Consider the following 22,593-nt stretch of genomic DNA (forward strand, 5'->3'; position numbering starts at 1 on the left):
TTAATATTTAACAATAAATTCGACAACGATTGTTTTACTATAAACGGTTGGATGAATTACCAACCGATAGACACATGGTGCCTCTGAATGAGATATGCAATTGATCACAACACAGTAACGGAGATACCTTTATATATCGCGTGTTCGAGGAGTAACCGGAAGGGGGTGTGTAAGGAGAAGGTTAAACATAATAGCAAATACGCCTTCGAATTAAAAGGAAAGGAGCAGGTGTTAAAGGTGTTAAATGCCACCACCCCGTCCGGTTATTTTGGTAAAGGGTTGGTATGGTGCTGCTTCGGTGTACAGTCGATGATATCCCCTTGGAAGTGAAAACTGCCCGGCCCTTCCGGTCTTCTGACGGATTATGGTATTAGGGAAGTCAATGCATTGCAGGCAACCTCGTATACGCTCTGGCACTCACTATACCCCCACCCTTCTCTCCTCGGTGCATAGACTCACTGGGCAGTCCATTGCGTCATCCTAATTGAATCTCCTTAGAGTGATCGACGATGCCGATCCAATGCGTCCGGAGTGTAGGCCTACTCGGTGCATGGCGTAGGCTACTTATGAACGCGCCGCACGATGTCGTTCAGTAGAGACCATGACCGCCAATGCCTCAGGTTTTCCGGACATTTGAAAATTTTACACCGGCGGACCCCCCCCCCCCCCCCCTTCTATTGTCGCCCTATCAGATGATAAAACCCCAACAGTAAAAATAAAGGCTCTCTCAGTCAAACTCTCATCGTACCCTGTCTTGCTCAAATTAGAATATTAAAAGGATGTCGGGAACGACTTTAGAATTCCCGATCGGAAGTATAGGTCTAAGGCGCGAATGAATACCGAATAATGAACAAGTAGCCTAACCCTAACCCTAACCCTTTAAACCGATTCACAACTTATATAGTGCGGAGGAACATCCGATCGGTAATTCTAAAGTTTAGCCGGATGTCGATATATCAATGGTCGTGCGCGACGCGCAGTAGACATTTTCCTCAATTTTCCACAGTTTTATTTTGAAACACCCAGTAGCCTACACGCAAAAATTCCTCATTGCGTATTCGGCGCTCCATCGATATAACTGTGTTAACGTCGGAGTCCTAACTAAAGTTGATTTTTGCAGGTATGTGGTCGTTTTCATCCACTAAATTAGTGTCTGGATAGTTTTACTAACAATATAGCTTCTCTTTTACTGTATATTTGTTATCATAAGTTTTAAACTGTGCACCAGGGCGACAGTCGAGTTAACCGATTTCCCCACTTTTCTTTGTTGAGCTTGAGCTGAATCTATCAATACATGGAGTACTGTAGGAGGCGCCCTACTGGACTGTATGTATAAAGTTGACTCGGTGTGTTATCAAAAATGATTGCCAGATGCCTAACTGCCATGCCGATCCACCGTCGTCATGCGTATATATCCGTCCTTCTCACCGCCGGTAACTCCCTGATCGGCCGTCAGAAGGGCTGTTCATTTATCGGTAGTCTCCTGCGCATTCCTTTCCTTTCCCACACGTCCATGTCGCGACAACAATAACTACCTTACTGCAGTATTAGATAGGTTTTTGCCCTTTTCGCCCCTACCCATTGCAGAAGTATACAGTTCAACATAATGACTATTCACAGAATTATCATTATCATCAAGAAATTCTTTGAACAATACCCATTTTCCACCAATTGCAAAATATTACCTAGTCAAATAGCAGCCCCTTCGTATGCCTATTGACACCATGACCCATCATCCAGTGTCAATCGACAAAACTGATGTTCTTTCAGCCAATTAAATTGGATCCAAGAGAAATTATCCACTTCAGGCAACTAATTTTAACCAGGGGGTATTATTATTCAGAATGAGATGATAAGGATCAGGACTCAAAATACCTCTTCTAAAGAAATTTTCTGGGAACCGCTTTTTTTACAACAGGGACTTTATTCAATTTCAAGTGCTCAGACTTCCGAGTGAAAAATACCAAAGCTCAACAGGAATGGCGGTAATGAAATTATCCATGAGGACAAGTTCATTTATCAGGAAGCCAACATCAGTACCCTCAAATGATACATGATATGAATGAGTGAAAATGGGCAGGTCGTTTTATTTCTTCAAATTTTATTATATTTCTTATTCTTGGATCTGTAAGTTTACTTGGATTGGAATGCAGGAAGTTGGAACATTTTATGAATAACTGAAGCAAGCACAGGTTTACATGGCTTGAACTATGTAATATTGTGTGTATAATATCCCACATGTACAAATAGCTTAGGCTTATAATTCAGACTTGACAGCCTGCTGTTCCTCTTTTAAAAAATTTACGGTTGTTTTCCAGTAATTCCCACTTGAATTCCTGAGTGTGTGGAGTGGAAACATACATTTGTACAGCGACTGTTTGAACTTGGTCGGATGTATTGGCAATTCCTGTTTAAATACAATTATAAATATAGTCATTTTGCTCTATTCCCATAATGTATAAAGTACCTCAGGTTGGTGTAAACCCAGAATAGTTGACTTAAACAATGATTTTAAAAATATATCCATGTGTTTGCCAGTTAAGTTAAGCATGAGGTGAAGTACAATGATTTTGTCATAATAAGAGACAATCATAACTTGGTATTTGAAGAAATACCATAAAATACCAATAAGAAGAAATCATAACATTTCAGTGTTGACCTGCCTTGAAGTAAAAAATGTCTACACATTTTAAACAATAATGTACTAGTACTAAGCTAAAAGGCATATTTGACTAGTTATGTACGTAAATGTCCATTGCATCAAAGTTTACTGAAATGACATGCGATCCTTTGTTCATGGTGTTTGATACTGAAAACGGGAATACTGATTCGCCGGAGAGATGATGAGATCTTGGCCTGAGGTTGAGTGAAGCACAAAGCTCTGTGATTATCACAGTCCCTTTAACGATTTCCATGGCCTGATGTGTTAAATAAATCAAGAATAATTCAGAAGTAGTCGTCCTGATTTGATTCAGAATCATTGACCTTAATATGCTTGGTTCATAAATTCTTCTGATCAGATCTTATTTGCTTTATTGTATGTTTATTGTATGCATATGCATTTACGAGGGCATTGTGTTGTAAGCCAATTGTTGAGATCTTGTACATTCTCTGGCATTGTGTGCCTAGGAATGTTATCGTGTGATTCATGGAGGGATTGTGAATGATTCCTTAAGGAAGATATTGATCAGTGCAAGAATAATTACGGATTAGATGTGCTGTTTCTTTGCCAAGTTCGGGTAGTCGCTGAAATTGTTACAGTCCTGTCATTTCTGTTATTCTAAAGGTAATGATTTTTCCAGTATTTTGTCTTCACTTAAATTGGACTAGGGCCAATTCACCAATTGACAAGTTTTAGATTGATGAAGGTCCTTGTGATCTAATCCATACCTAACAAATCAGCACAGCCCCACCCAATGAGACTTTGGGGGGGGTCCTGAGCGCCTTCGAAAAATTTAGAAATTTGTGCAAAATATGCACTTTCATTGATCTAAGGGGCCAAAACCAAGCATGACAAGTGATTTGCTTCTTGAAGAGAGGTGCTCTGAAAAATTGATGTTCTCGTACAAAAATGTTTGGGGTGTGCATCATGCCTCCCTTAAATCTGCCACTGATAGATAATCAGTCAAACCTTTCTCTGTGTTTCAGGCTCTCTGCAGAACGGGTGAAAAATTCAGTGGTACAATAAAATCTTCGAATATATTTTTGTTAATTGCATCATCCTACCTCTATACTTTCAGACTCCACATTTTACTAAACTTAACTAATTGCTCTTTATTCTGAGAGTGAAGAGGAATATGTTGCAGGCCACGGTTTCGTCCCCATCATCATGAAATGTAAACTAAGCTGAGAACTGACAAGAAGGATTCAGAATGCCTGGAAAGAAGGGACTTTTTAAACTCAAGAAGAGTGCATCGGCACCAAATGTTTCATTGGTAAGTCAAATGCATTTCGTTCTAACATATTCTCAGGCTAGGAGATCGGATGTGACTTCATGAGAGGACCTACGTAAGGTAAGGTTGTACAATTAATGCCCGGTACAATATGGCCCCTGTGTTCATTTTTCAAGGGTAGTGGGTTCAACCTTGATGTGCCACTGCTCCAAGAGAACATACCCATGCATCTTGACCCACCTAGTCTTTGAAATCACAAGACTGCTCCAAGCTTGAAGCTATGCAAGCCCTTGCTAGATAGAATGATAGCGGAACAATGAAAAACACCAAAATTGAATTCTGATAGTCTGTGCATTTTATCTTTGAAAATTCATTAAATCTTTTCCTGCCCAGTCATATTGTTGAAATATGCTTCCTACGAGTTTCTTGCCAGTTAAACTAGGCCAAGATTAAAATGAAGGACACTCCTGAAATAGTTCAACCAACAACAAGTTGTTGCTATTTTATAGCTTGCCATCAAATAATGATACACTGTACACCAGTCAGTGTCAGTTAAAATAATATACCACATACCATGAACGAAAAGCTTTTTAAAATTCAAACCTGTTCCAAGATTGGCCGCACTCCAGATTCAATAACTGTTGAGAAGCCCTTCTTTTCATTCCTACCTTATTCAATATTATCAATGAGTTGTGATAGGTGAATGTCATTTGGTTTGAGGTTATATATTCATGTTCTGTTTATTGAATCATTAAAGTGTCAAATAATGGGACAGGGTACGTGAGCAGGGGTCATCCATCACTTTGACATTGTGATAAAATTGAAAAGTTACTGCCAAACCCAGATTTATTGTTTGACCTTGACCCCGGGGACCTTGACCTGCTTCTTGGCTTCTCTACCTCATCTCTAACTGTGGTAGAAGTAAGTTAGCTGAGATTTCTCAAACTATCAAAGTGAGACTCAACTATTATTGTATCTGGCCTCTGCCTTTTACAAAGTAGGCTTTCACAAGGAACTGCTTGGTCCACTTGCATTGTTGGAATTATACGTCTTAAGGCAATCACAATCGATGACATACTGTGTAACATTTGCCTATTATAAATAACTTCACACAAAATGATATATGCCAAAGAATTTCAATGTTAAGAGGACATGTCCTGTTGGTCAGTTCTTTCAATGAACTTTTCTTCATGAGTTAAATTCCTTCGAAGTCATATGATTTTTATCAATAGCTTTTGAAATCTAACCAATGAGGCATATCAGGTTTTTGGTTCCTGACATGCATTTTGTGGGCCAGGTCTCCAAGATTGGGATCACTAAGGTTGCATGGGTTGGGATCACTTGACTTTGGCATGCTAGGGAGACTGCAGAGTCCGAGTACCTTGGGATGGCAACTTCCCAAAAATATCGTGTTGAGTGTTTCGTACGTCTAAGTAGTGAGGAGGAAAAACAAGCACCGATTTCGGTACGTTTCGATTTATAATACGTTCGCACAAATTTGGCAGTTTATGGTATATAATGCCAATATCTTTGATCTCTTTTAGCCATTTCTACCTGCTGTGCCATTGAAAGGTGCTCAACCTAGCCAGAAATGTGGAGTGATATCTTCACTCTAGATTGTATTTTGCCCTACTGTGCCGTTAAGGAAGTCTTTCTAAAACAGAATAGAGCTGCACTGTGCCAATGGCTCTGTCAACACTTGAATGCAATAGCACGTTTGTTCAAATGGCACGCATAACAACTACATGCGCTAGCAGCCTGTTATTTCTTTAAATTTGTTAAAAAGAATTATGACAATACTGTCTTCCTGTCAATTATCTGAAGTATCATGAATCTCATTCGATAAGTATTATGAAGAATGAGTGTTATTTGATTTGAAATAAGCTATGTAACCCGAATTGTTCTTGAAAAGAATTTGATCTTCATTCTGATCTTCAGTTACTGGTTGAACATTTCAAACAAAGGGATCAGATTTCTGACAGATGTAAGATGAACTCTCTGCTAGTATTTCAGCTAGAGATACATATTCTGAATTTTACCCTTTTTGTCCTGCCTTTTATCCTCTGTGGCTATTTCATTGTGCAATACACAATGAGAAATTTTCAAATTCGAGTCCAATTTTCAATTTTTAAACGAGCGAAGTGGGCCTTTAAAACTCTTCAAATTGTTATCTCTTTGATGTCTTTGCAGGAATGGAGTAAGCATGATGATAAGTTACTGCACGCAGTTGAACAAGCACACAGAGAGAAAGTTGAGTCACTTATCAACAAAAAGGGACTCAATCCTACCAAGCTCAACCATCAGGGCCAATCTGCGTACGTTGTTTTCTTTCAATTCAGCCATCTTGACATGGTTTGCTGTACCCATTTTGCAATCCGAGGAAGACTTCTTAGACTGTTAACATTGAAGTCATTTGCCTTGTTTCCAATGCCATGATTCATGTCTGAACTCTCAGGTATCACACATTCGTCATGTGAACATGTTTCTGATTACTTTTTTAAAAAACAATGGATAAAAATTGATTCATGACCATGCAATCATCAAGCCAACTTGCATGACTAATGACTAAACCGTTCATAAATGATTCATGTGCTCATGCTAGGCTTTACAGGGCGTCCCGGCAACAAATGCTAATCTAAACAAAAGTATTTCTGGCGCCCTGTGCAAGGCACGCATATTGATCACTCACATATTCAAGATGAAACAAAACCATCTTCAATCTGCAATTTCAATTTCAATTATATTTCTACCGCTTCCGGTCTGCCTTCAATATTTGTTCTCACATGTGTCCAATATGTCTAATTATCAGAAGTGGTACATATACTTGTATCAAAAAGTATCACAAGTACCTTAAAATTTATGACTAAGTCAAAGTTTACTTTATTTTGATGTATCAAAATGTTGATGTTTTACTTTCCCGCATGATTTGATGCTCGTTCGGAGTAGGTTTATTTGTTTATGGACCTTCTGAACTTTTGTCCGTGCAGGGCTACAGCTTGTGCCCTTGATTTTCGTTTTGACTGTGGCAAACACGCAAGTTGACAATACACTGCCCTCGCAATAGAAGATAGTAGATCACACACTGCCCTCACACCCCTTGCATATCAGATGATGTTTTTTACAATTCTGAAGCAAATGTAATGAATAGATGATAACATTCTTGCAGGTTTCATGAGGCTGCTACGCGTGGTCAGAACGGCATCCTTGACATTTGCATCAAGCATGGCGCGGACGTGCAGGCAGCCGATGCACAAGGTGAGCATGCATTAGACATCATGTGCCTCAAAAGAAATGCAAATACATTTCAGTGATGTAGTTAACTTATACTTAACCTTCTGATCCTAATACTTATTGTTTTTTGAATGGTGATGTGTGTTACCGGTAATCAAACATACATGTTGTTGTTTTATTCTTATTTACTACAGAAACTTTGTAGAAGAGTTCACAAGTTTGTTTTGTTTCAATTCAACCATGTTTCTGTTTGATTTCACAGGACGGACAGCCTTGCACCTTGCAGCTAGGCATGGGCGGAATGAGACACTGGTAAAACTAATCAAAGCGGGCATCCCTGTGTCCGCCATTGATCTCTGCCAGATGATGCCCATTCACCATGCTTGCCTCGGCGGTCACATTGCCTGTGTTAACTCTCTTATTTCGAAGGAATCGCCACTGAATCCTGAAGACAAGGTAGGCAAAAACTTTAGGTGTAATTTGGAAAACTTCCTTAAGCTGAACTAGCTAAGAGAGACCAGATGATCCTTCTACTAAAGATGTTCTAAATTTGGGCAAGTTACTGTTCTTTCAGTGACCAGTCCGTTGTTAAAAAGCTAAAGACGAATTTTCCTGTAACTGGTAGCTATATCAGAGCCTGCAGAAACCAATTCCAGTGTGACTAGAGCCTTTGTGATGGACCCATCCTCCCAACAACTTAGTCTGCCTAAGACAGTGTCACCCGGCCAATAAACCTCCATTGGTGCCCAATTGTAGTGGCAGGCAGCACATGCTCACAAGAGTGAAGGCAGTAGAAGAAGCTTGCATTGTTCTTAGCTCAGCTGAGTCTTGAAAAATGAATTTTTGTTAATGAAAACATTACACTTTTCAGGACAAACGCACGCCCCTCTTCTTTGCCGCCGAGATGGGTGAAGCGATCGTCTGCCGAGAGCTAATAGACAAGGGTGTGAACATAAACGCACAGGACTTTTGTCAGATGACGGCGCTGATGTGCGCTGCTCAGCAGGGCCATACTGATGTGGTGGACCTTTTTGTCAAGAGAGGAGCAAATGTCAAATTGATTGACAGTCAGGGTAGATATCAGAATCAATTAAATTATAATGACCCAAATAACCTGCCTTGGTCCTAATCACATCATTTTATATGAACTGCAGCTATAATGTTAATATATGTCGGATAGTTTTGTTGGTTAAGGAGAGCAGTTTAGGTAGGCTTGAGGCTGAACTTTATATGCATGTGACAAAGTCACAGGCCCTGATTTCGATATCCGAATAATTTGAACCAATATGATTTCAGGTCACACTGCTGCCTGGTATGCCCTTGAGGGAGGTCACACCACAGTCAAGCAGATCATAGACGAGGCCCCAACAATGGCTGCTTGGGATGTGTGTGAGTAGAAAAGAGCACTGTTACAAATTGCTTTAATTCATGTAGTACCCAACTATAACCTAAAAAATTTATCTGAAGTCTTGTAATCTCACAAACAATCTAGAGTGATAGGCAAAAACAGTCTAGAGTGATTGTAAAAATATGTTGTTGAGTTCAAATTTGTATTGTTTCTAGGTGCCCCTGAGGAGCCTGATAAGCAGGATGAGACAGAAGTGGCCCCCGAAGTGCAAGAAGATGAAAATGCATCCCTCCCTGATGATGATGCTGAGAGGGTAAGAAGATGATATTTCTTATCATATTTCTTTCGATCTCAAAACTTTAAGCGTACTTAAAGCAGTCATGCAAGCAATGTTCATGATAATTTGCTCTTTTTCAGTTCACATATTTTACCTAACATTTGTGACGGGACGATTCATTGAGTCTGAAGTTTTGCTTTGCTGAAGCGCAAATCACCTTGTACATTCAAATTTGTCCTAGTGCTTTTTTCTCTTGAAAGCTTGCTAATTTTTGCTGTAACCTTTCTCATATCAATATCATTCAAAGGAAAATATTACAATTGCTCACTATGGCTATCCACAATACACTATCAAAATGGCATCAAGTTGATTTTTTGGGGCAGTTTCTTTCAAAAGTCATAAATTTGTTATTTTTGTATGCTAATTGGTTTAAACTAATTTGAATATTCAGATTATATGGGTTTAAAATGTAAATGATGCTGGTGAGTATTCATTCTCATATATTGGATGGTCAAAAACTGTTTGCCCCTGCATGGAGTTGCATCCCGGAACTAGTTACTGATGTAAAATTCTGATGACTATCTTAAGAGTTTTAAGCTCTTTCAGATCAGCGTTTTTACTTGAAGGACGATGTTGCCGGTGCATTTGATGTTAAGTTCTGGTTGTAAGGTGTCTGGTTTGCTAGGGCTCAGCTGGTGGTGATGTTGCTTGGCGCTGCATTCGACTGTGATAATGCGAGTACTGCTTGATTCACTTTCAAATTCTTGTGAAGATTACATATAGCTGTTTTCTATGCTGCGATTGTCTCAATAATATGTGCAAAAACTCTTCTAAATATCCGATGTGACGCTGTCTCCTGTACCTTTGGCTATTTTGCCAACATATTTCCACAGACGACTGTGTTCAGAACATCTTTTTAATGGCTTATTCTCAGATTAGTGTAACATAGAGAAGCACTTTTTATTGCAGTGGCTTTGCAATAGTCACTAGTTTGTTGGAGGCACCTGTGATGACCTGCTAACAAAGAAACCTGTTGCAATCTTGTTACATGCAATAAATTCTGGCATTGATGCAATAAAATTGCTTGTCTGCGGTACACTTTAGTGTTGTGGGAAAACTATCCTGGTTCCTGTTCCCTTGTGTTTTGTGTGATCATTGCTTGTAGATTTAGTTGCCCAGAACACACTCCTTTGAATAAGCTTTGAATCAGGACCACAATTGGCAGAAGTTGCAAAATGTCCAGAATTTTTATCCGGTTACACATGTGAATGAATGGTTTCTGTAGCAGAGTCAGGTGTGCACATGTGTACAAACCGGATCCAAATCTGAACATTTTGTTTCAACTTCTTTCAATTGTGGCGCTCATTGATTCAAAGTCCCTCAAGTCTGAGTATTACCGATTGTGAATATGATTCCTCCATGCCAATCTTGTTTCAATATCTATGACATGTCAAGCTAAACCAACTTTACTACCCACCCCAAGATCACTATGGGAAAGATCGCTGATGTTTTCTGTTTTTAATATGTTTGATGATTCCGTCCTTATCTCAGTATCGAGCCCATTGGTATTATAAGTGTGTACGTACAGACTATCTTGTCCATCTGTTGTTATCACTTATGTATCAATGTCTGACCCAAAACCACAAAATGAGTCACTTTGAGCAAACTTTGGAAAGTGAGTTATGGATATGAAAAAAAATGATGAGAATCTAAACTTCAAAATGACACCGGTTGAAGGCACTTATCTCAAAATCATGAGTGCAAAATAACTCATTTCGTGGAGTTGGGTCCATATATCACATTGATGTTGTAAAATGGCGTATTGTTATAAAATTCATTCCGTAATGTAAGTAGAAATGTCATCCTAATTTGAAACATTGGTGTAAATGTTCATGAAGTTTAGTCAGGACCCTGGCTCTATTCAGAATGCATGAAACTATGCCATGTAAAGTCAGCATGATCACAATTTTCTTATGTTTGACTTTTGCAAATCAGAAACCCAGCTGACAGCATGATCCCATAATGCATGCAGCTCTCAAGGTTTTAATAGCTATTTTGAGGTTGGGTCATACCAGTAAGCTTTCTGCATGATTGTCACCCAAACACAAATGTCATTTGGTGATACATGTGTATGTATGAATAAAGACAAATGAATGCTTTTTCTTCGGTTTTGTACCAAAAGAAAAAGTGCGTCTGTACATGAAGTATTCAGGAAAAGTCTACTAATCTTTATTCACGTCATATATGGATATCTCGCAAAAACAAAAATAGCGCAATCGTCACATGCATGAATGTTATTTTCCAGCGAACTGGCACAGATTCAGTTTCTTTTACTACAGAAATGGCAAGTTTCCTCACATTCAAATTGTCCACTTGCAATACACTTGCTATTGCAACTGCATGCACACACCTCACATTACCGGTACATACAATATGACATATTGCTTGGGAATCCCAAGTCATGAAATTCCATAACATAAGCATCCAATCTGTGTCAAAAGAAAGCTCAACCCTCCCCTGGTCTCCTTTGTAGCATGTGGCATCCACACTTCTTGGTGCCCTGTAGGTAATGCAGGCATCTCGGAAAAGATTCTTGTTAAATAGTACCTATTTAACTGGAAAATGGCTTAAATGTTCATTATCGTTGAAGTTAATTATGTATAAGTTTTCGAAAGGGATAATTCTATTTTTGTTGTCTGGAACTTAAAGGGTTAAAATAATGACTGAGTCACAAGAACCTTATATGAACTTAATGCCTGTTGAGCCAATAAACAGTTACATGTAATATCATGCAAGATTAATTCACAAGTTGTTGTAATTGCACTATTATTCACTTCACCTGAGGAATAATATGTTAATTGCAGAATAATATGTTAATTGCTTGCGTCGGCCACTTTTGATCTCTTTTTCGTGTTGATGGGTGGAGCAGCTATAAAGTTCCTTTGAAGCCCCTGAGCATTTTTTTGATTAAGATGGTATTTTTCCCAGGCTGCATGGTTTTGAAATTTGTGGAACCAGCTCAGAAAAGTTTAATTTCTAATGGCATTAGAAGTCCAAAGTTAGACCCATGGCATATAGACGGCACTAATGTTGATGCTGTTAGATGACAGTGTGACTGCTTTTAAATGTAACAGCGAATTTAATCCTGTGGGGGTAAATTGGTTACTAAGCTAAAACATGCTGCCAAATTTTAGCAGGCGTTTAATGACCATGCTGATGCCTTGATGTGTGCTTGCCTCAGTTCAGTCTATTCTCTCTTTTAGGTCGATTTCATAGCGCAATTCACTGTAGACAGCTCGCCATCCCCAGTGGCTTCTAAACGTTCTCACGCTGAGGCCAATCTCGGAGAGATTATTTTCACCGATGAGGAGGTAAGACTTGAGACTTTTCTCTTGGAGTTCTTCACATTTTCTTGTGAGTGTTTAGTACGTGCCACACTTTTTCGGCACCGTTTGGGTCACTGGCTGTGTGAATTCATCAAATTTTGTTCTCAATGTTTTTCTTCTGAATACGAAAGCTGATTGACAAAAACTATATCGTCTGCAAGTGAGAGATTTCCATTGATAATTCTATAGTTGCATGCAACAAGATTCTCTCATTTGTGGTTGTTATCGCAGGTGCTTGCCTGTGACATAAAGTAGTCATCGCCAAAACCTGCGATAAACACCAAGCTTTGACCAGTTTTACCTGTTAAAGCAGACAAAGAATTTTGATTACTCATCACAGTGATAGTCGGGTTGCTGTGACAGAGATCTCTTTACTCTCGGGGCACAATTGCTGTTTTCCCTAAAACTTGTCTCTCCCTTCAGAATGCACCCAGTTCCCACGAATCCTACCCCGAAATAGCACGAAAACCTGACACTGACACCACCCCTGAGAGCGTGACCCAATCACACGACCTCACCAAAGCGTATCAAGAACTCGTCGAAGACAACGAGGCAATGATGGAAGAGTTCAGTAGCATGAAACACGAGCTCAAGAAAGTGCAGAATAAAAATAGTGAGCTGCAGCGACGTCTTGAGAACAAGAGCCCTCCCCCCACTCAGATGGATACTGCAGTTGTGGAGGCTTTGGAAATGGAGGTTTGTAGCTCATGAAAATATCAAGTTGAGAGCTGAGCATCAACTACTCACAGAAATATGTTAGCGTATGAGTCCATAGAGTATGTTTTCGCGGCGAACAATGTTCACAACTACATCCTCTGGAGAGGATAAATGAAATGATCATGTTTGAGAGAAAGTCTTAGAAAAAGCCACATACCAGACAGATATCTGATGGAGACTAGTAAATATCTGATGGAAACTAATAAACGAAACTAGTATCATGTTTTTGATGTCACTGAGATTAGTTCATCTAAATCTTCATTTCAGATATCTGAACTTCAGAAACAGCTTCAAAGAACCAAGGTCACAAAACTGGCAGAAAGTGGTGAAAAAAAACGGAAACAGGTGAGAAAACGCCGACTGACCTGGCGGTTTTATTACAATCAAGACTGCTTGGGTGGACCGAAAATGTAGATTAAAAGCCAAGGTGCTTCTCTAAGGGTTTGGGCATAGCTTGAGGTAGAAAGAGTATAAATACTTAATAATCCTTATCAAAACCTTCTGACTCACCCACGTACAAAGTGAGTTCTTTAGGTGCCTCTCTAATTACATGCAACTAATTCTTTTCCTTAGGATCTTGATGACAGCTGGAATGACTCGGAAGATGAACAAGATTTCTCGGGATCATGTGAGTAGAATGGTATGGTAGTGAGGTGATCATCTGACTTCATACTTTAAACCGGTCTCTCCAGAAACCTTTGAAAAGAACTGGAGCACATTGAGTTAAGACATCATTGCGTATTACTATTGTTGCATACACAGAAAACTTACATATTTGTTGTCAGAACTTTAAGGTTCATAATCTTTTCAATTTTCAGCAGAGGTGATTGTAAAATTCTGTTATATTTGAGCTTCCTACATGTATTTCAGATGACAAACCGGCCTCCTCTGAGAGTGGGGTTGACAGACAACTAGTGCCAATGTTACGCAGTCAAATCCTGACACTACAGAAGGAGAATGATGAACTCAAGCACAAAATCAAGGTTAGAGCGGATATTCCATTTTAGCACCACTGCTAGAGAGGTGGTATGGTCTAGTAGTGTTGGATGTTGGACTTACTCATCAGAACTGTCCTGGGTTCGAATCCAAAAACTGACTACTCCCTTTTGAGTCTTTAGAAAGCCTGTGAGACCACCAACTTGGACTGGGATGTATATAAGTTATTAATCTGAAAGTCTGTTTCTCTTATTTCACAGAAAATCCCCAATGGTGACCTTGGTGGTTCATCAGATGAGGAAGAGGGCCCAGGGGTGACCAAGCTCGACGTAAACATCCTCAACGGGGATAAAGTCACGTCACTTTCGCATCAAGACTTTCTGGCGCTGAACAAACGGATCCAGGAACTTGAAAAGACAAACAAACAGTATTTGAGGCAAATGAAGGACTTGCAAGAATCTAGCAATAATAACACAGATGTAAACTTTGGTGCTGAAATCTCAGGTGTTTCGGGTTCGGTGGTAGAAGGATTGAAAATAGAGGAACTGAAAATTAAAAATGAAGGCCTTAAGGACTTGAATGAGGCACTGAAAAATACAACAGACGATTTAAAAGACAGGAATGACCAGTTGCTCATTGATGTTGGGCGCTTAAAGGTTGAGTTCGATTCTGCTGATAGAGAGAGAGAAATATTTCGGAAACAGTTGAGTGAGATTGCAAAGTTTGGGAATTCGGAAGAAGAGGGGACAGATGTTCTTAAATTCTTCCATGAGATAAACAACCTAAAGCGAGAAAACACAGACTTGGTTGCACGGAACGATCAGTTAGAGGAAGAGATTGAACAGTTGCTAAAACAGCGTACTGCTGATCACAAGGTACAAGGCGTGCTTCCCGATGAGAGTGTTGGTCGGCCAGGAAGTGTAGTTGAGGAGGTAATCTTCGGGGTCCAGGCTGGGAATGTTGAGTCTGGTGTAAGCCTTGATGCAAGTCCGTACGAGTCTCATTGGGCTGCAGGTGCACGCACTCAAAAGATCTACTCTTTGCGACAGGATAACGAGGAGTTGCAGGTGAGGATCAAAGAATTAACAGATCAGAAAATGGAGTTAGAAAGCAATGCTGAAGACATGAGCGAAGAGATCTCCCACCATGAAGCCCTTATTCAGGAACTGCAGAATACGAATAGGCACTATGAAAAAGAATGTAGCTCCGTGAAGCAGCTTTGTGAGAATTTGGAGCTTGAGAATAAGAAGTTCAGGGTTGAGATTGGGGAGAAAGAGGCCAAGGAGTCTGAGATGAAAGAACAGGAAATAGAATGTGGAAAGTTGCAGGACAACCATGAAGCTATTACGTTTGTTTTGGACGAGACCAAGCGGCATGTGGAGATCCTTGCCAAAGAGAATGAAGAGTATAAGGCAAGGGTTACGGCGCTTGAAGCAGAGAACGTTTCCACTTGTGAGAGTTTGAAATCGGAGGCAATGGAAGAGATCGAGAAGTTGAATAATCAAATAGATATTTTGCAGAAAGAGAAGGAGACCTACCAGGAACGGTTGGACGAGTTTGACAGGAAGTTGCAAAAGAAGAATAATCGCATATCAAGCTTGGTGCAGACGATCGAAGAGTTGAAACGTGGCTCGAGCATGCTGCATAGCTCCAAGAATGATGTTGAGGATCAAATGGGTGACATGCACAGAGATATAGAAACTTTGAAATACGAAAATGAGGAGTTGGAGAAGACAGTGGCCAGGTTGATGAAACGTGGTTCAGAGGAGGAGTCGATTAAATTGTCTATTGCGAAATCTACTTCCATGCCAGCAGACGATGCAACCGTCTTGGGATTAGAAAAGGAGTTGGAACGGTTGAAGAAAAAGGTGAAGAAGTTGGAGGACTGCAAAAAAGAGTATGAGGAGGAAATAGAGGAATTTGCTGAAACGAATCAGTCAAATTTTGACCAGTGTACGCAGTTGTGCGAAGAGTTGGGCACCTTGAAAGGGCAGTATGATTTGGTCGTCAATCAGAAAACAACCTCGGAAGAACATCTGCAGCAGAGTGAGGAAGAGAGAGAAAGATTGCAGGGGGAAATCAGTATTAAGAAACAGAGTATTAAAGAGTTGAAGGCTCATAGCCAAACGTTAACTGTGCAGAATGAGGACCTCACAGATGCCGTCACGAATCTTAGGGAGGAGTGTTTAAAGCTTGAAGCGGATAAAGATCAACTTTCTCAAGATATCCAAACTCTTCGCGCAAATATGGACGTAGTTTCTGTGAGTGAGGGCATGGCGCTGTCTGCAGTGCCCAATGTGGATGGTGCTGTTCATGTCGGGAAACATGACGAAGAGGACAAGGAAGAGGTTCTTCAGTTACGGGATGAGTGCTCAGATTTGAAGCAGATCAATTCAGAATTACGGGTGCGTGCGCAGAGTGTGACCAAAGTTCAGGATGAGTTGTTTGATTTGCAGGAGGATAACGACAGACTGATCGGCGAGGTTGAAAAATCAAAAGAAGAGATGGCAGCTTTGTTGTCGGAAAATCAAACACTGAAGGAAAAGTGTGAAATTAGTGGCCAGAATTCGTTTTCAGGTTCTGGGGAGCAGGAAAAGTGGGAAACAGAGAAATCTGATTTGCAAAATGATGTTCAGAATCTTCAGGACAAGATTGTGATTCTGTCGCATGAGATGAACCTTTTGACTAAGAGTAATGCGAAGTTGACTGGTGACTGTGAAGGTTATCTTCAGCAGACGGCATGTCTCGAAGATGAGCGAGATGTTGCCGTGAAAGAGAGAGAGACATTGCTCAAGATAAATGAGACGTTACAAAGCCAATTGGAAGAATTAGAAAAGGAAAACCTTGAATTAGAAAAAGAGAGACTGAATCTCTCCGACTATGAGAAATTGAAAGAGAACATGTCGGTGTTGGAGGAAGAGAAGTGTGCTCTTCTGTTGCGGGCTGAAGAGTTGAAACAATTCGAAATGGAAAACACACAATTAAATATTGATCTCTGTGAACTGAAATCTGCCCAGGTAAAATCTGATCGAAAGGTTAAGGATTTGTCAACGCAGAATGACGAGTTACGGACCGAAGTGGTGCAACTTTCTCAGATTGCGAATAGCCGGGTTCCCGAGGAGCAGACGTCACAACAGGTGAAGCAGGCGGTGCAGGATGCTGAGAGGAAGATCAAGAAGCTGCAGGATGAAGTGAAGAGGCTCAAGAAACATATCAAGGTAGGCCAAGTTTGATTCAGTTGTTTTGGTTGGGGTTTTTTCTTTTTGATATGTCCAGTGGTCAGGGTAAAGGTTTGGGGAGAAGAAAACACAAGTCTTGCAGGCTGTTCTTAGCAGAGCGTGAAGGTACCTGGACAGGCAGAGACACACTGGCCTACAAGCCATGGGGTTTAGGTGGCACTGATGAGACAGCCCAGAGCTAAAGCCATCAGCCAGATAGCCATGGTCTTTAGTCAGGCAAACCCTGCTATTGTAAATTATATTTGCTGCAGGGGATCAGGCTTGATTGAGCCAACGCTGGCATTTGTCTCTAACAATGATTGAGCAGCAGGACCCTGCTGTGATTCATTCACTTTACCTTCCATCTTTGTAGGAGGCTGATTTGAAACATCGAGAGGTAGTGGCGACCTACAGAACACATTTACTGAGTGCAGTGCAGGTACGAAAAACAGAAAACATTCGTTCTTTTTAGCAAAGGTAGTGGCAGGATTTAATGTAGGAGAGCCTTCTTTAACACTTTAGTGAAGCAATGACTTTAATTAACGTCAAGAGAAGTAAGAAACTTCTCTATTGGTATTGGTTATGTCACCAAAACAGCTTAGGTGGAGCTCGCATTCGGTCCAAGAAACCGTCAACTGGCCTCATAGCCTACATGTTAGCTCCATGCAGGCTGCTGTGTTGGTGTCAAGACCAATACCGCAAGTTCCTTTTCTGGTAAAGTAGTCTCAGATAGTCTCACCCGCCTTTGACATTCCATTCCAGGGACAAATGGATGGGGAAATTGTCGATGCCTTACGGAATATTCTCACTCTCCGGACTAAAACTAACACGACCGAACTAATTAACACTGGTAGTAGTTGCTGCTGATTAGGTAGTGTGTTGCATCTAGTCTAGCTCTTCAGCTCTTTTGATGATATTATTTTCAGTGGAATTCGTCCTGTGGTTCAGGTGATTCACCTAAGATTGTCTTGTGACCTGACTATGATTGTTGCGTCATACCCAAGCAGGTCTTAAAGGGGCAACTTGGGCGTATGGCATATTGGTCTTTCATTCAAAGCTGACTTCCAGTAGGACCGAGACTGAGGCCGAGACTGATGAATCAGTGGTGAAAAACTTAAGTTGACATGAGCTAAAGGTGCCCTGATTGATGCACTTCCATTACTCTAACTTATTACACTGTCTGCTGTTGTCTTTTCAAGTTTTTTTAATACATTTATATTTCAAACTATCTCTTATATTCCAATCTCCTTCAGGGCAATATGAACAAGGATGTTCGAGAAGCTCTCGACACGATTAAGCAACTCCGGAAGTGATGAGGTACTTCGAAACTGGCCATACATCATGATCAGCTTCCTGCCCCCCAGCAGGCTTCAGACTTCGCCCCATCGGACCCTTTTTGTGGAAAAGACGCTCTCAGTTCCTGAGGTACATCATAATCAACCGGCTGCAGACAAGGAACCAATGAACTCTTCCTGTGGAAGAGACTTTCACAGCTGTCAGGCATTCTCCAAATTGCCTTGATTAACCCTTTGCGCCTTGTATAACACTGATTTTTCTGTGTCAGTGAAGAAGTAGTAGTTTCTTTCTTGGCGGTATGGTTGGACTTGAGTGTTTTTGTTGATAACTTCAGTTCGTCAAGCAGAGATAAGACTGATGTTTTTAAAAATCCATTTTCATAAAAATTGGATTGGATCACTATTTTATGTGGCAGCTGTAAATAAGATCACCTATCCTGTGACCCCCTTCAAATTTCACGAGTTTTCGTGAGGTATTTTTTCATTGACATTGAAAAACTGAATGTTTCATAGAAACTATTTCAAAAATGAGAAGTCCAAGTAATAATTTGGCAGCTACATGTAATTGAGGTCACAAAATTAATGTAAGGGGGTTAACAGTGCATAGGGTTGCATCAATTCAGCTCTTGTAATCTTGTCTTGTAAAATGAATTGTAAATGCAGGGATACAAACATATCGTTCTGTAATGTTTATCATTTGTGCAATGTATTTTAAATAGTTTGTAACGTTAGTTGTAGTAAAGTGGAAAATAGATCTAGCTATTCTAAAGTATTATCATGATATCAGACTATGCAGAGTAAACACAGCTATCATTCAAAGACTTCTGTCTATTTGGAACATCACGCCAAATGAATCTACCTGCAGAGTTGTGTTTCTGTAAGCCGGACATTTCAGAATTTGTCTTTCATTGAGCTTTCCTAAACGACTTTGCTGTGCCTTCAAAACAAAATGTTCAAGGACTCAAACAAATATGACAGAAGCTATGATTGGGAAAGTTCAACATGGTATTGTTTTCAATAACTCTGTTGTGCACAAAATGTGTGACTGTGAGGTACGGTATTGCATCAAAGTACCTTTTTTAGAATTGTAGAGAATGAAGTTTGAGGTTTTGAGAGGATAATCTGTGTCTACTTCAAAAGTTTAGAAATTATTTTATATTTTTATACCAGATCTTGTATATGACATATCTGTGTCGGTATGATATACTCAATTGTAAATACATATACCAAACATAAAGTAATTTGTAAAAAAATGTACAGAATTTACAGGTTTTACTGTATATTGATTCTACCAATAATGGATTTAATCCATTATTGATTCTACTTAATGTTACCAGCAGTTAAAAGACTGCTGATTTTACCCATTTAAAGGGATTTGCGTCCAACACAAGGTCTTTTAAAATCATTCTCCTCCAATATGTCAAGCTTACCCATATCGTGTATGAAGATGCTCACATTACTAGCATCAGTCTTAGCTTTCATTTTATTGGACATTTCAGGATGGATACCTCTGTGAAGTGTAAGACTTAACTAGAATAGACGTCTTAGATTATATATTGAATGGAACAGAATAGCAACCCCCCTCAATATTGTATTGAAACCAGGCCAAATCGTGTTCTTCTTGCGGACAGTGTGCACTTTCCAAAGCCTTTGTTCATTTTATATCAAAGGTTGGAGAGAAATTTAGCTAATGCAACTATGAAATAAAGTCCCCATGTCCACAGTTATTGCGCTATTATTCAGCAAAGACACTAAACTACATACATTCCAATCTGTAAGGGTTAATCATGCAAGTCAAATTGGTAACAGTAAAAGCCCTTTGCAGATTTTCTTCCCCATTCCCTCCAGGTAGACGTGATTGCTACCCACCCCCAGACTAAATATCACGAGTATTATTGTGTGAGATATCTTGTGTATATATTTGTATCATGTGGAATCTTCCAAAGGTCCTTCTCTTTTGGAGGTGCAGTTGTTGTATGTCCATGTGTAAACATTTTAGCAGCATATTTACTTTTATATACATGTATCAGTACTTTACAATTGGCCTACATGTACATTGAATAAAAAGTACATATGAAAATAGCCCAGGGTTTGTCCTTTCTTTGTCCCCTAGCACAGGCTGCAGAGAGGAAAGTCCTTTTGTAAAGACAATCAATGAGCTTATGTTAGAACAAGACGAGAGGACCATTTCAGAGACAGCAGGCAAATGCTATCCGCCTATGCGATCGCCATATGCGCAGGAAGAGTGACCAGGGCGAATATTGGCTCCCCTGACAGGCATCGTTGCAAAACCTGGTCCAAGACCCAAGGTCTTGGTACTATGGTAGATGTTCTTGCCCTTCTCACTGTGTAGAATCCTGGGACAAGAGACCTGTGACAGTCTTTGTTGTACAGGGTATATCTAGACCACTCTGGCACATCTTTGTATCAGCTAGACACCAGACTGCATCAAAATGTGGACTTGTCCACCCTAAATAACAGGATGTTGCTAATGGCCTGTTCTGGTCTGTGCTTGTGACAGCCTTGTCCACGGTGCTTTACACATGCAAGACCAAATGACACAGGACGTTTAGAGACAACAGAGAATATTACCCTCTCGTCTCAACAAACTGGTTGTGACACTAGCACTAGCATCAGTCTGAGCAAGATACTCGGAGCTTTGCCCTGCTGTCCTCAAACTGGATGTCACATCAGCCTTTGTGTCTGAGCAAGATAGGTTGGAGGTTTCCCCTATCGACCTCAAACTGGATGTGACATGAGCCTTTGTGTATGAGCAAGATAGGTGGGAGGTTTCCCCTATCGACCTCAAACTGGATGTGACATGAGCCTTTGTGTATGAGCAAGATAGGTTGGGGGTTTCCCCTATTGTCCTCAAACTGGATGTGACATGAGCCTTTGTGTATGAGCAAGGTAGGTTGGAGGTTTCCCCTATTGTCCTCAAACTGGATGTGACATGAGCCTTTGTGTATGAGCAAGATAGGTTGGGGGTTTCCCCTATCGACCTCAAACTGGATGTGACATGAGCCTTTGTGTATAAGCAAGATAGGTGGGAGGTTTCCCCTATCGACCTCAAACTGGATGTGACATGAGCCTTTGTGTATGAGCAAGATAGGTGGGAGGTTTCCCCTATCGACCTCAAACTGGATGTGACATGAGCCTTTTGATATAAGGAAGATAGGTTGGATGTTTGTCCTGCCATCCTCAAACTGCTTCTAACATTAGCCTTTATGCCCGAGCAAGATATGTGGAGGTTTGTCCTGCTTTCCTCACACTGGTTATGGCACTTCCCCTTTAGTATGTTCAAGATACTGGGACGTTTGCTCTGCTGAACTCTATAAATACGATGCAACCCATGAGCCTCTGTGTCCGAACTAGAGACAGGTTTGGGGTTTGTCCTGCTGCCCTCAGCTGATTGTGACATTCAATAAAGATACTGTGAGGTTTGTCCTGCTGAGGACTGGTTGTGTCACAAGCTTTTGTGACCAGGCCAGTGACCCTAGTGTTGGAGCTAGAGATGGTTTGCCCTGTTGTTCTCAAGCTGGTTGGAACACTAGACTAAGCGTTTGCCCTGCTTTGCTCGAACTGGCGGTTGTGACATGAGCCCTTTGGTCTGAGCCAGATAGGAGGGAGGTTTGTCCTGCTGTGCTCGAACTGGCGGTTGTGACATGAGCCCTTTGGTCTGAGCCAGATAGGAGGGAGGTTTTTCCTGCTGTGCTCGAACTGGCGGTTGTGACATGAGCCCTTTGGTCTGAGCCAGATAGGAGGGAGGTTTGTCCTGCTGTGCTCGAACTGGCGGTTGTGACATGAGCCCTTTGGTCTGAGCCAGATAGGAGGGAGGTTTGTCCTGCTGTGCTCGAACTGGCGGTTGTGACATGAGCCCTTTGGTCTGAGCCAGATAGGAGGGAGGTTTTTCCTGCTGTGCTCGAACTGGCGGTTGTGACATGAGCCCTTTGGTCTGAGCCAGATAGGAGGGAGGTTTGTCCTGCTGTGCTCGAACTGGCGGTTGTGACATGAGCCCTTTGGTCTGAGCCAGATAGGAGGGAGGTTTGTCCTGCTGTACTGGAACTGGCGGTTGTGACATGAGCCCTTTGGTCTCAGCAAGATAGGAGGGAGGTTTGTCCTGCTGTCCTCACTGGTGATGACATTACCCCTTTGGTATCTTCAAGTTATTGGGAGGTTTGCCCTGCTGTCCTCAAATACGTTGCGACATGAGCCTTTGTGCCTGAGCTACCGACGGGTTGGAAGTTTTCCCTGTTATCCTTAAGCTGAATGGGACATTCGGTCAAGATACT

General features: G+C 40.9%; 2 protein-coding genes across 6 annotated transcripts; one reads left to right on the forward strand and one right to left on the reverse strand.

Annotated features, from left to right (window-relative positions):
* The first annotated feature begins 1,063 nt into the window (after nucleotides 1–1,063).
* Nucleotides 1,064–19,563, forward strand: LOC135482824 (ankycorbin-like). 5 transcript variants are annotated; one of them, XM_064763236.1, is made up of 17 exons: nucleotides 1,064–1,120; nucleotides 3,741–3,935; nucleotides 6,084–6,208; nucleotides 7,060–7,148; nucleotides 7,387–7,580; nucleotides 7,996–8,197; nucleotides 8,421–8,513; nucleotides 8,688–8,785; nucleotides 12,013–12,120; nucleotides 12,559–12,831; nucleotides 13,120–13,197; nucleotides 13,426–13,480; nucleotides 13,723–13,835; nucleotides 14,049–17,006; nucleotides 17,380–17,445; nucleotides 17,769–17,877; nucleotides 18,260–19,563. In XM_064763236.1, exons 2-16 carry the CDS (start codon nucleotides 3,873–3,875, stop codon nucleotides 17,871–17,873), a joined length of 4,620 nt encoding a protein of 1,539 aa, XP_064619306.1. In that variant the 5' UTR covers nucleotides 1,064–1,120; nucleotides 3,741–3,872; the 3' UTR covers nucleotides 17,874–17,877; nucleotides 18,260–19,563. The 5 variants fall into 5 exon arrangements, with proteins under 5 accessions (XP_064619306.1, XP_064619305.1, XP_064619304.1 ...); XM_064763235.1 differs by lacking the exon at nucleotides 1,064–1,120 and adding an exon at nucleotides 3,105–3,286; XM_064763234.1 differs by lacking the exons at nucleotides 1,064–1,120; nucleotides 3,741–3,935 and adding an exon at nucleotides 5,193–5,358.
* A 2,288-nt stretch (nucleotides 19,564–21,851) lies between these two features.
* LOC135483005 (uncharacterized) lies at nucleotides 21,852–22,382 on the reverse strand. Its single transcript, XM_064763495.1, has one exon. It carries the CDS (start codon nucleotides 22,380–22,382, stop codon nucleotides 21,852–21,854), a length of 531 nt encoding a protein of 176 aa, XP_064619565.1.
* Nucleotides 22,383–22,593: the final 211 nt, after the last annotated feature.

The sequence above is a fragment of the Lineus longissimus genome, chromosome 2 (genome assembly GCF_910592395.1).
Source record: "Lineus longissimus chromosome 2, tnLinLong1.2, whole genome shotgun sequence".
NCBI lineage: Eukaryota > Metazoa > Nemertea > Pilidiophora > Heteronemertea > Lineidae > Lineus > Lineus longissimus.